The sequence below is a fragment of the Acinonyx jubatus genome, chromosome E1 (assembly GCF_027475565.1).
Source record: "Acinonyx jubatus isolate Ajub_Pintada_27869175 chromosome E1, VMU_Ajub_asm_v1.0, whole genome shotgun sequence".
NCBI lineage: Eukaryota > Metazoa > Chordata > Mammalia > Carnivora > Felidae > Acinonyx > Acinonyx jubatus.
Genome location: NC_069397.1, coordinates 23,707,499 through 23,719,289, shown reverse-complemented (window position 1 = coordinate 23,719,289; position 11,791 = coordinate 23,707,499). Strand labels below are relative to the sequence as shown.

General features: G+C 56.0%; 1 protein-coding gene across 1 annotated transcript; it reads left to right on the top strand.

The window, feature by feature from the left end:
• Positions 1 to 1,812: 1,812 nt before the first annotated feature.
• On the top strand, positions 1,813 to 10,083 carry LHX1 (LIM homeobox 1). The gene is made up of 5 exons (XM_027034308.2): positions 1,813 to 3,781; positions 5,718 to 5,944; positions 6,039 to 6,316; positions 7,676 to 7,841; positions 8,159 to 10,083. Exons 1-5 carry the CDS (start codon positions 3,612 to 3,614, stop codon positions 8,536 to 8,538), a joined length of 1,221 nt encoding a protein of 406 aa, XP_026890109.1. The 5' UTR covers positions 1,813 to 3,611; the 3' UTR covers positions 8,539 to 10,083.
• The last annotated feature ends 1,708 nt before the right edge of the window (positions 10,084 to 11,791 follow it).

Sequence of the window (11,791 nt, the reverse complement as noted above, 5' to 3'; positions counted from 1 at the left end):
GAGGGCGCTGCGGCGAGAACCAGGACAGCTGGGGGGGGGGGGGGAGCGTGGGGATGGCTCGACTGGACCAGCCCCTCCCCGCGGGCCTCATCCAACCCAGCGGTCTGGGGAGGCACCTCGGGCTCCGAGGGCAGGAGATGGAGACCCCTGAGCCAAGCAGCTCCTTGCACCTCCGCACGTGCTGGAGCACTGGGTGCGAATCGGCTTGTCCCGCTGGATCTGCCCCAGGAGCACGAAAACCCAGTCGGATCTCGCGAAGACGGGCTGCCGGGTTAGAGAACTGCTCTCCCTTCTTACCCCTCCCCTGAGCCGGGCCCTGAGAGAGGCCCACAGGGGGGTCTTGATTAGAGAGAGATAACCAGCCCCAACACCGCCTTCCCTGCATCCGGGAGCCCCAGCCCAGGTGTGTGTGGAGGGGCTGTCGAGAAGCTGTTAGAGGCCCGGCAACCAGAGGTCAGGATGCGCAGAGCGCCAAAAAGGCGCACACCGCCTCGGCTTTGGCTCCTGATGAAAAGGTGAAGCAGGAGGCAAGGTGGAGGCTGACGGCGGCCTGGAGATTGCAGGGTGGTGTGGGCAGAAGCTCGAAGGCAGAGAAGGGGCGTGGGCGGAGCCCTAAAACTCCACCTCCACAGAGCGCAAACCAGATTCGCTGTAGCGGCTACCCGGTTCGTCCGAAGAGGGTATTCGGTTTGCTGAGACCCGGATCCCAGGCCCGCTCAGGTTCGTTGTAATTGCGTTTCAGCGCGCATTTCCCCCAACTTAGTCCCCGGCCGTTGTGTGGAATCTCTGAGTCCCACACCACTAGTGGGACCGAAAGGCCAATTCCAAAATGCCAACTAGACCTGGCTGGCTGCCCGTCCTTATTTTCTTCCACGGTAGGGCTGAATGCGTCTTCTTAGCACCCCCCCCAACAGAACAAAACAAACAAAACAAAAACAAAAACAAAAACAAAAAACGAGGAGCAAAAACAGGACTGCCCAGCCCTGACACCTTCAGACCTCAGGAGAAATCCCGGTTTGGCACAGAAGTAGTGCTGTCGGAAAGGAATTTGGAATTTGACTGATCTAGGCCAGGGAAATAGAGTGACTCTTGGAGGCTGAGGTTCCCAGGACCCGCACCTTAACCCCACATTTGGAATAACCGGCCCCGGGGCAGTGGTCCCGAGGGTCATATTCGGAATTCGGGAAGGAAGGGCTCCCTGAAGAGTGAACTACAGGGGGTGTGGTCTGCGGTGGTCTCGGGAAGCTGTGGCAAGCCCAGAGCCTGGAACGGGGGAGGAGGGGAGCCGGGCCCACTCTGCCCTCACGCTGCACACCCGAATCCATTGCAGCCTCTCAGTGCAGCTCCAGACGGAGCTTCCCGCTGCCATACCACCACCCACCAGCCGCCACTGGTGCCCTGCGGTTTCCCGCCTAGTCGTTTGTTTTTTGTATGTAAAAGGTGTCTCCGGATCACAGTTTTCTCACAACTTCTCGCCTGGGTTGCAACTCCTCACCCGAGGCGCTTCCCCACCCACTCCTTTCCCCCTCCCGGGCGCCGCGCCTCCGGTCTCCCCCGCCCCCACCAGGAAACCGCCGGAATCAACTTTCCAAGACCGCGCTGCGGGCAACAGACACCCAGATCTCCGGGAGACCAAGACCCGTGGACTCTGGATGCACTGGGGGAAGAGGCACTGGAGGGACCGGAGAAGATTCTGCTGCCAAACGCCCTCCCTCCCCCACTCCCCCAAAGACGCACGCTGTGCCCGGGACAAACTTCTAGGCCAAGAAAGCGAGAAGGGGGGAGAGAGAGAGAGAGAGAGAGAGGGAGAAAAGCCCAACACCCGCTGAACTGCAAAGTCAAACAGTGCACCAGGGCCGCCGGGGCTCCCGGACCCAGCTGCACCCCAACCTTCAACAAGACTCAACCTTAGATTAATCCCACCTTCCAATTGTAGTCTACCCTCCGCCTGCTCCTACTCCCGCGCTCTCAGTCCTTCCCATCGAAACCGAGGCCTTACCGGAGCAGGAGGGGCTCGGGCACCTCGCTGCCCGCCGCCCGCACCGCGCCCGGCCGCGGATGCGGCCGCCACTGATCCTCTAAACGCGGTCTCCCGGCACTCTCCCCGGCCGGGGGGATGCAGAATGGTTTACAGAGGGACCGCCAGCCGCTGATTGGTCGCAGGCCGCGGTGACGTCGGCGGGCGCTGCATTAAGGCGAGGGGGCTTCCAGAGCTCAGCCAACAGCCAGGAGCAGTGACCGAGCCGCCGGAGCTGGGGAGAGACGCGCCAGGGCGGCGGACTGGGCCAGGAGACCAGGGACAGAGGGACGCTTGTCCGGGGACAGCCAGCAACGAACTGCGGCCTGGGCGGCGACAGCAGCGGCCCTTGCTGAGCTGTTCCAGCCTCGCAGAACTGTAGCTGCTGCACCAGGACGTTTTTTTTTTAAAGCTCTCCAAGCTACTCCCCCTCCCCCTGACTCCTCCCGCTGCAAAAGAAAAAAAAAGGAAGGAAGGAAGGAAAGGCTAGAAAGGAAACCCAGATTTGCCACCACAACGAAAAAAGGGGAAAAGGAAAAGAAAGTCGCGCGACTGTGGGGTTGGACGCAGGCAGCCCGAGCGCGGGCCGAGCGATGCAGGGCTGCGCGCCCAGGCGGCCGCGAGTTGTGACTGGAGCCACGATGCACGGCCAGGCGCGGTGAGGAGCCAGACCGTATCACCTCCCCGAAGGAGTCCAGGAGCAGGGAGGGCCGTCCCGAAAACACGGAGGCCACCAGGCAGGCCACGGGCCGAGGTGACGGGGCTGGGGCGGTGGGGAGTGAGCCAGCGCACCTGGCTGCGTCCGCCTGGAGTTGTCCCTCTGCAATCTCGACTGACACAAACACTTCTCCAAACGGGGGGGAACCTAAGCCGCAACAACCATCAACAACGAGATCCTCCTGCCTTGCCCTCCCTCCCTCCTTCCTCCCTTGGCCTGCCCCCGCCCCCTCCCCCAGGCCCACCGCGGGCGCCCGGCGCGTTCGGACCCGCTGCGCGATGCCGACAGTTTAGGATCCAAAGCTTCTCTACTCGTTTTGTTCTTTTCTTTTATAAAAAGAGGAGGGGAAATCCCGGTGGCAGGCAGCCCGGCACACACACACCCGCCCTCATACCCCGACAAAAGCAGATGCACTTTGACTTCTGACAGCTCTACCTCAAGCCCAAGAGAACTCCACGGCGCTCTCCCTGCGACCCGAGCTCGCTGCGTCGTCCTCTTCCTTCTCCGTCTCCGTTTTATTTATTTCTGTTCCCGTCGCCGTTCTCGGTGACCTTCACTCCTCCGCGGGCTCTGGGCAGAAGAGTGGCTTTCTCGCCGGCCGGAGACTCTTCCTCGCCCAGGGAGCTTCCGCGGGGCTGCGGTGCCCCGGGGCCCTGGGACTCCCAGGCTGCACACTCCACCGAGGTGCCCTCCGCCCGGCATCAGCCTCATTTTCACCCCCTTCTGATTTCCTGGTGCGGGTTTTGGCCCGCACCCCCAGTGTGTCTCCTCTTTTTTGGAGGGGCTGGGGAGCTCTGGGTATCGTCTTTGGGAGCCATTCCCTAGGCTCTCCCTGCTCTTCTCTCTCCCGGCCTCACCCGACCAAAACCAAAGACCATGGTGCACTGTGCCGGCTGTAAAAGGCCCATCCTGGACCGCTTCCTCTTGAATGTGCTGGACAGGGCCTGGCATGTCAAGTGCGTCCAGTGCTGTGAATGTAAATGCAACCTGACCGAGAAGTGCTTCTCCAGGGAAGGCAAGCTCTACTGCAAGAACGACTTTTTCCGGTGAGTACTTCCCTGGGGCACCTCTGCTGCTCCCTCCCCGAGGGCCCTTGCCGGCCAGATTCGGATGAGAGGTCAGCGTGGCCGAAGCAACCTCGTTAGGAGCAGCCTTTGGAGAGGGCAGCCAAGTCCCACGGGCACCCGCCTCTTCGTCAGCTGGTGCACAGGGCACCCGGGAGGTGGCCCTGCTTGCCTCCTGGAAATTGTGGGTCTGGGCTTAGCTACACGTGCCTGGGAAGAAAGGTTCTGAATCCACTTCCGCCTAGAAGCCCCTCCAAGCCTAGAAGGGGGCAGCACAGCCTCCGGCATTGTAACCCCACCTCTGGTCTTTCCCCGCTCTGAGCTCTCCAACAACTGCATTCTCCGAGCCTCCCAGGTTGCTTGCCCTCCAGGCTGGGCTTAGAAGCCTGAGCTACATCCAAGCCACTTCTTTTTGCCTCCAAATCGTCTTGGCGGGAACCACAGAGGCTTCTGCGTAAAGTGTCTGAGTCCTGTGCCTTGGTGGCGGCAGGGAAAAACCCAGCCCTAATGCCTATCCTGCATATCCCAGGGTGTTCTTGAAACCCCGAACAGCCTCCCAGCGCCGGCCTAGGCAAGTTGCTAGGTGCTTGTGAAATGCCCCAAGGCTCCAGCCTCTGGGAAGACCCTTCCCTGGGCTTCCCGGCTGCCTGGGTTGGCGGGAGGTTTGGTCTCCGCCCAACACGAACCTCGGCTTTGTGGCGTAGGCTCCGCTCGGAGCTCTCCCAGGCACTGCCCGCCTTCCCTTCGCCCCACCACCTCCTTGCCGAAACCGGGAAAAACCGAGGCCGGCTCGTGTGAGCCGGGAGACTTCTCCAGACGCCCCTCCTTCGTTTAGCATTTTATTCTCTTAAACTCACTATCTTGTCCCGAAATCCACACAAACACACAAATTAACCGAGAAGAACAGAAGCAAATGCGAATTTTAATTCCTCTGTACTGGTTTGAAACCTCTCAGTTTACTCGATTGACTTGGTCTCTGCTTTTCTCTGAGTTTCTGGTGACAGATCAAACTGGGAGAAGTGGTGGGGGTGCGAGGCCATCCAGGTCGCTTTGCTCAGAGGCCCAGAACGCGCTGTCCCCAACACTGTCCCCGGGAAGCGTGGCTCTGATTGCGGGGAACCATGGAGAAAAGCGCTGTGCAGGCTGGTTTTGCCCGGAGCAAGCGCGGGCTGAGCCTCTGAACCTCGGTTGACCGCACCTGGCGTCCCCAGTACTGGCTGGAGCCGAACCGGAGAACAGCGAACGGTGCCAGCTGCCAGTGGGCCCCAAAGGCCTGGCTCCCGCAAAGCGCAGCCCAGCACCTAGAGCCCCGCGGTGACTCTAGCTTGTGCCAACCTGCCGGGCTTTGGGCTTGAACGTGGCGGCGGCCCAGCTGCAGCCGTCTGCGTGCTCCGCGGCTGTTTCCTCACCCGCGGTGGGACTGGACTTTGCCAACCCCCAGCCTATGCGCAGGTCCTTGTGCAGTGAAAGAGAGGCGACGCTAGGAGAGAAAAGCAGCGCTCGGGTCGCGTTTACGTGGAGCTCTAATTAAAATTTGACTGTTCTCTGAATCTAATAAGAAAATAAGTGCCTCCCTCCCCCTTCCCATCGCCGCCTTGCCGCCTTCTTCCGCGGCGCTCTTTTCCTCTGGGACAGCACTGGGCATGAGGCCTGGTGGGGGAGGGGAGCAGCTTGGGCCCCTCGCTCTCTCACCGTAACCATGTGTATCTCCCCCACTGACTTTTCACTGGTACCCCGCGCTCTCTCCGGCCTTCTTGCCTGCTTGATCGGCATTCTGCCTCTTTTTTTTGGCTCTCTTCTTTTCCCCCATCCTTTTCTTCACCCTCCACTTTCTATTTCTCTCTTTCTCTAACGTCTTTTTCCCGGCCTCTCCCCGCCCGCCCTGCGCCTCACCAACCCGTCCTCTTCCACTCCTCAGATGTTTCGGTACCAAATGCGCGGGCTGCGCGCAGGGCATCTCCCCTAGCGACCTGGTGCGGAGAGCGCGGAGCAAAGTGTTTCACCTAAACTGCTTCACCTGCATGATGTGTAACAAGCAGCTGTCCACTGGCGAGGAGCTCTATATCATCGACGAGAACAAGTTTGTCTGCAAAGAGGATTACCTAAGCAATAGCAGTGTCGCCAAAGAGAACAGCCTCCACTCGGGTGAGGCCCCAATTCCCAACTTGCTAGGGGTGGGGTTCCTGGGGGAAGGAGGCCCACTAAGGCCGCTGCTCACCTGTCCCTTCCCTCTCCCCAGCCACCACGGGCAGCGACCCCAGTTTGTCTCCAGACTCCCAAGACCCGTCACAGGATGATGCCAAGGACTCGGAGAGCGCCAACGTATCCGACAAGGAAGGGGGCAGCAATGAGAATGATGACCAGAACCTGGGTGCCAAGCGGCGGGGGCCCCGCACCACCATCAAGGCGAAGCAGCTGGAAACTCTGAAGGCAGCCTTTGCTGCCACTCCCAAGCCCACGCGCCATATCCGGGAGCAGCTGGCTCAGGAGACTGGCCTCAACATGCGTGTCATCCAGGTCGGGGCCTGGGCATGCTACTCAGGTCCCCTTGAGACCTACAGGCTCCTCTACACTGGCATGCAGGCCTAGCTGGGGAAACCCAGCCTCGAGCAGGGTTGCAGGTTCAGGGAGGCTGGAGGGGGAGGAGTGGAGAGGCCCAGACACACCCCTACCCTGGCGACCTGTGAGGTGTGGCCTGTGGCGTAGAGCATCTGGAAATCCCTAGGCCTGCTCCACTTCCCGATCCAAAGCTGGTGGTGGTAGTGGCAGAGTGGGGGGGGACGGTGAGCTCAGCAAGTGTCCAGGGGAGGGGACATTGTTGGACACTGCAAGGGGAGTTGGGACCCTTTCTTCTGCAGAGATGAGGAACGCAGAGTTCTCTGAGCATGCCGGAGTGAGTCAGTTCCAGTGGCTCCTCCACAACACTGATCTCCCTCTGTGTTCCCCTCCTCTGTTTTGTGGGTCTCTTGCCACGGTTAGACAAGCCCCAGAGCTTCTCCCGAGAGAGGTGGGGGGGGGGGGAGTCCTGGTTTGAAGAGGAAAAGGTCCGAGCTGGAGTCAGCTCAGCATCTGGCGGTCTAAAGTGGGATGGGGTAGGGGGAAGGTGGACATCTGGGCAGCTGTGCCAGTGTGTTGTGAGGACTCCAGGCTGCGTATGATTTGGGCCTGAGACTCGGGCCCAAGGTTAGGTGTCTGGTTCACCCGTGGAGGCTCTGCAAGGGTGTGGGTGGATGTGCCTGGGAGGCTGGGAGGCACACACAGCCAGGCCACTGCCCTCCTTGCAGCCTCTGAGAGGCTGTGCCAACATGTGCATAGTGAAGGGAAGTTTGCGTGTCTATGTTTTCAGTGAGAGGCTGCGGATAAGTATATTCGGCACTGGGAGATTTCGCGTGGATTTGAAAAGGAGATTGTGGGTTTTAGTGTCACTATCATTGGCAGACTGGGTGTCAGCAGGAGACTGTTTAGTTCTCTCTCACCGTCATGGGGGAGGGGGCTGCCAGGGACCCTGGACGGGAAACCGCGTGTGTCTGACACTATTTGGGGAGGTTGAGTGTCTATGTATGATGTAACTGTGACTGTGTGATATTGGAAACAACTCCGACTGCCTCACGTCGGGCAGGGCGGCTTGCCCAGGTCCCCAGTCGGGAATCCTGTATACCATTGGCTCAGGGGCCGCCCTTGGCGTTCCTACTCAGACATAACCCCCACGCACCACAACACACACACAGCCGCGCGCGCGCGCGCGCGCGGAGCCCTGAGTCCAGCTAGCGGTTAGAGGGGTTAGGGGCCGATCGGCCCCCGCACCCGAAGTGTGTGTGGGGCGGGGGGGGGGGGGGGCTGTCTCCCGAGCCTCACCCCGCCGCTTGTGTGCTTCAGGTCTGGTTCCAGAACAGACGCTCCAAAGAACGGAGGATGAAGCAGCTGAGCGCGTTGGGAGCCCGGCGCCACGCCTTCTTCCGCAGTCCGCGCCGGATGCGGCCGCTCGTGGACCGCCTGGAGCCGGGCGAGCTCATCCCCAACGGACCCTTCTCCTTCTACGGAGGTGAGTGTGCGGCCCAGAGGCGGGGAGCGGCCAGCCGGGCTTGGCTTCGTTGGAAGCGGGTGGCAGCGCGGGAGGCGCTTCGAGTGGGGGAGATGGGGAAGGCCGGAGGGTAAATCAAAAGGAGGTAGTCCAGAGCGAGGGCCGAATTCCCGATCGCGAACGAGGCGGGCGAGCTGGCCGGGAGCAGCTCCGCTGTTTGCACCAAGCCTCCTCCCCGCGGCCAGCGCCGCAGGGGAGCCCGCGACGGCGAGTTCCCCGAGTTGTCCTTCGTGTCCTTTCTCCGCCGTCCTGACACCCTCCTCCCCGCCGCTCCGCAGATTACCAGAGCGAGTACTACGGGCCCGGGGGCAACTATGACTTCTTCCCGCAAGGCCCCCCGTCCTCGCAGGCTCAGACGCCGGTGGACCTGCCCTTCGTGCCGTCGTCCGGGCCCTCCGGGACGCCCCTGGGCGGCCTGGAGCACCCGCTGCCGGGCCACCACCCGTCGAGCGAGGCGCAGCGGTTCACTGACATCTTGGCGCACCCCCCCGGGGACTCGCCCAGCCCTGAGCCCAGCCTGCCCGGGCCTCTACACTCAATGTCGGCTGAGGTCTTCGGGCCCAGCCCGCCCTTCTCATCACTGTCGGTCAACGGCGGGGCGAGCTACGGGAACCACCTGTCTCACCCGCCCGAAATGAACGAGGCGGCCGTGTGGTAGCGGGGTCTCGCACGGTCCGCGGAGTTCGTGGTTGTACAGAAATGAACCTTTATTTAAGAAAAATAGAAAAAAGAAGAAAAAAAAAAAGATAAAAGCAAGTCACCCCCCCCCCCCCCCATACACACACACTTCTTCAGCCTCGGGAACCATTTTCCGTCTGGCGAGTCCAGACGGGAAAGGGGGACAAGAAACAGGATCCAAATCCTCCTGGAAGTAGAACTGGGATCCGTGCTGACTGGCAAGGTGCAGAACTGGGGCTCCGGAAGGGATATTCAGACGTCTCCCCATCTTCCACCTGGACCCGGATCCAGGGGCAGACTCTTCGAGCCTGCGCACCTGGCCAGAGGGCTGCAGAGAAACAGCCACGGAGGCGGCGGGGGCGCACAGCCAGTGGTGACGCCGGGAGCCGCGGGGAGGGAGGCCGAGAGGCGCAGCCGGGTGAGGGAGGTGGAGCAGCCCGGGGCGCTCCCGGGCCAGCCAGGAGGGTTCTGGCTCTGGGAAATTCACTAGTGTTGTCTCAGAGTTCAGCAACAGCGACAACAAACTCTTATAGCTTCAGAAACGCCGACCTGCTGTGCATCAGGTGGGACTATATATATATATATATATTTTTTGTCTATCTGGGTTTTTGGTTTTTGTTTTTGCCAAAATTGCAAAATTCTAAATGTAAAGCCCTCAGTATCAACTCTTCTACCTTCACAAAGCTCTACACACACACACACACACACACACACACACACACACACACAGATACACACAGATACACACAGACACCCTCGATAAGGATGGTCTCTAGCCAGACCTCTCAGTAAAATGACTTGAACATCAACTGTACAAGAAAGTATTCTACCTTCACACATACAAAAAAAAAAAAAATTAAAAAAAAAAGACTATTGAACTAAAAACAGTCAACTGTTTACGTATAATGTTAAATTCAGGAGTTCAGTGTTTTATTAATATATCCTGTTTTGAAACCTCTTGTTCAAAAACAAAATGTTTTGAGCAATCAACCAAAATTGTTCATTTTCTTTTCCTGTAGATGTTCTGACAGATTTGCAGGGCTCGCAGCTCACTGTGCTAGTATGTAAAAAGGTGTTGTTTACACAAGGCAAAGAGAAAACATGATATTCAGACACTTGCCAAATAGAATAATTATAGCACAAATACTGTAAAGGTGCCTGGCACCACAACCTGAGAAAGTGTTAAAAAAAAAGAAAAAAAGTGTTACAAGGTTTAAAAAAAAACATCTTTGCTAATTTTTAGTCCTGTTGAACATTCATGGAATTGTTAATATGACTTATATAGACCCACACAGGTTTTATTTTTGTGTCTTTAAAATAAAAGTCCAAAATATTTAAATTTTATGGTCAAATATGCAGTCAACAGCTGCTACTTTTTTCTTTATATATTAAATTTCTCATATGTCTTTTATTGTTCTGATAAACCTAAGCTTGTGTGACCTCCAGTGCATATTAGACCATTCACTGTATGAAAGAAAACATGTTGAATAAATTTGTGAGTTTTTAATAAAAATAGAAAATCTGATGTTTAGATATTTGGTGTGTTATTTGATGTTTTAACAAGTAGAGGTGAGGCCTGATGGGGAGCTGAATGACACCTCAGAAGCCAGAGGGAAGAGAAGCAGGACTGGGCTATGTTTTTACCTTGGCTATGGCTGAATCCTCTTGCTAATGCCAGCCAAGCTTTTCTCCGTGGCTTCCCGCTGTTATTAACTACCGATTTGCATTCTTTGGGTTCAACTGATACAGTTGAAGAGCTGTTTGCTGATAAATTAATATAGAATTTGAAATAGAAATCAAATCCATGGCTAAAAATGAGTGGTCCGGGTATGATTAGGCATGAGAGCCCATGCACTGTCTCTATCCCCCATTCTGCACGTGCAAAACTGGACTTGTGATAGTCAGTTACTTGTAAATATATAGTTAGAGGTGGTCCTTTTCAGTTTCAATTCACTTCCCATAGATAATCCTGCTCTCTAATTTGGTGGTTTAAAAGATAACGTAAAATGAATGTAGGGTACAGCTAGAAATGAAATACTTTAATCCCTTTCAGAGAACTGATATGAAGTAGTTGTTTTATAGTATTTGTTACATTTGAAGTTTTCTAGAAGGAAAACTATTTCATCTGGCACAAGATACATATTACCTTTCTCTGAAAGATGAGCAAAAATAACCAATAAAGAAATCAAATTTTACCTGGGAGTTGCCAATAGGTTCTGAAAAGTACTTCAATCCCTCCCAAGCCTTCATTAAACATGGAAGGAATTTAAATATTTATCTACTATGAAATACGTGTGTGTTTTTAATATTAGATGCTATTTGAGATCCAGAATTTCATTTCTATATCACCTAGATTTCAGTCTGGATTAGTTATTTCGTTTTAAAAATCAAAGGTTTTACGTTAAATGGCACATAATTTCCGTTGTCATTTTCATATTTTGTTAAAACACAACCAAGTGTATCTTTCCTGCAGAGAAGCCTTTAAAATAAGCAATATTTTACTGCATCCATATGACGGCTAATCTAATGGGCGGACTGTCAGCAAGGAACCTGACAGTATTCTTTCAAAAATCCAAATTTATGAAATACGGGGAGACTTTTGAAACTCCTAGCCTCTGCATGCAGCACATTTCTGTATCTGCTTTGTATCCAATCACTGGATCGGCTGTTTTTGCCCTTTTAGCGTTTATATACATTAAATCACAGCCAACTTATTCATTATGGCCACCCCCTTTAAAGACATTCATTTAACTGAACGTACGCTCATGAGAAGCTGCATTCTCCTATCAAGGCTGCTGAATTATTTAGCAGCTTTATTGTGGAATCGGGTACTTGTTAAGAAGCGTTTTGAGTTGGGCGCTCAGTGTGGACTCCTTCCCTCTCTCTCACTCGGTGGCAGCAGGGCAGTCTTTCCCTCTTGGCTCTGGATACTGAACCCTAATAAGTACCTGAAAAGGTGGCAAAGCTTAGTAGTCAAATTTGGAGCCACCTGAGAGGAGGAGGTCTAGAGATATCAGGGACTATTCTCCTTCCCATCAGAGCAGCGATGCCCACCTCTGGCCCTAAGCTGCAGAGAAGCACTGCACCGCTCCCAGGCAGCCCAGCTGGGGGCTCCCGGGAGAGGCTCAAGGGCCACAGAGGAGCAACAAGGTGGTCCCCTCCCTCCTAGGAGGGCAATCTCCTCTCCAGTTGGGCTTGGTAGTTTGCTTTCTCCCTGCAGCCATCTTAAAGCT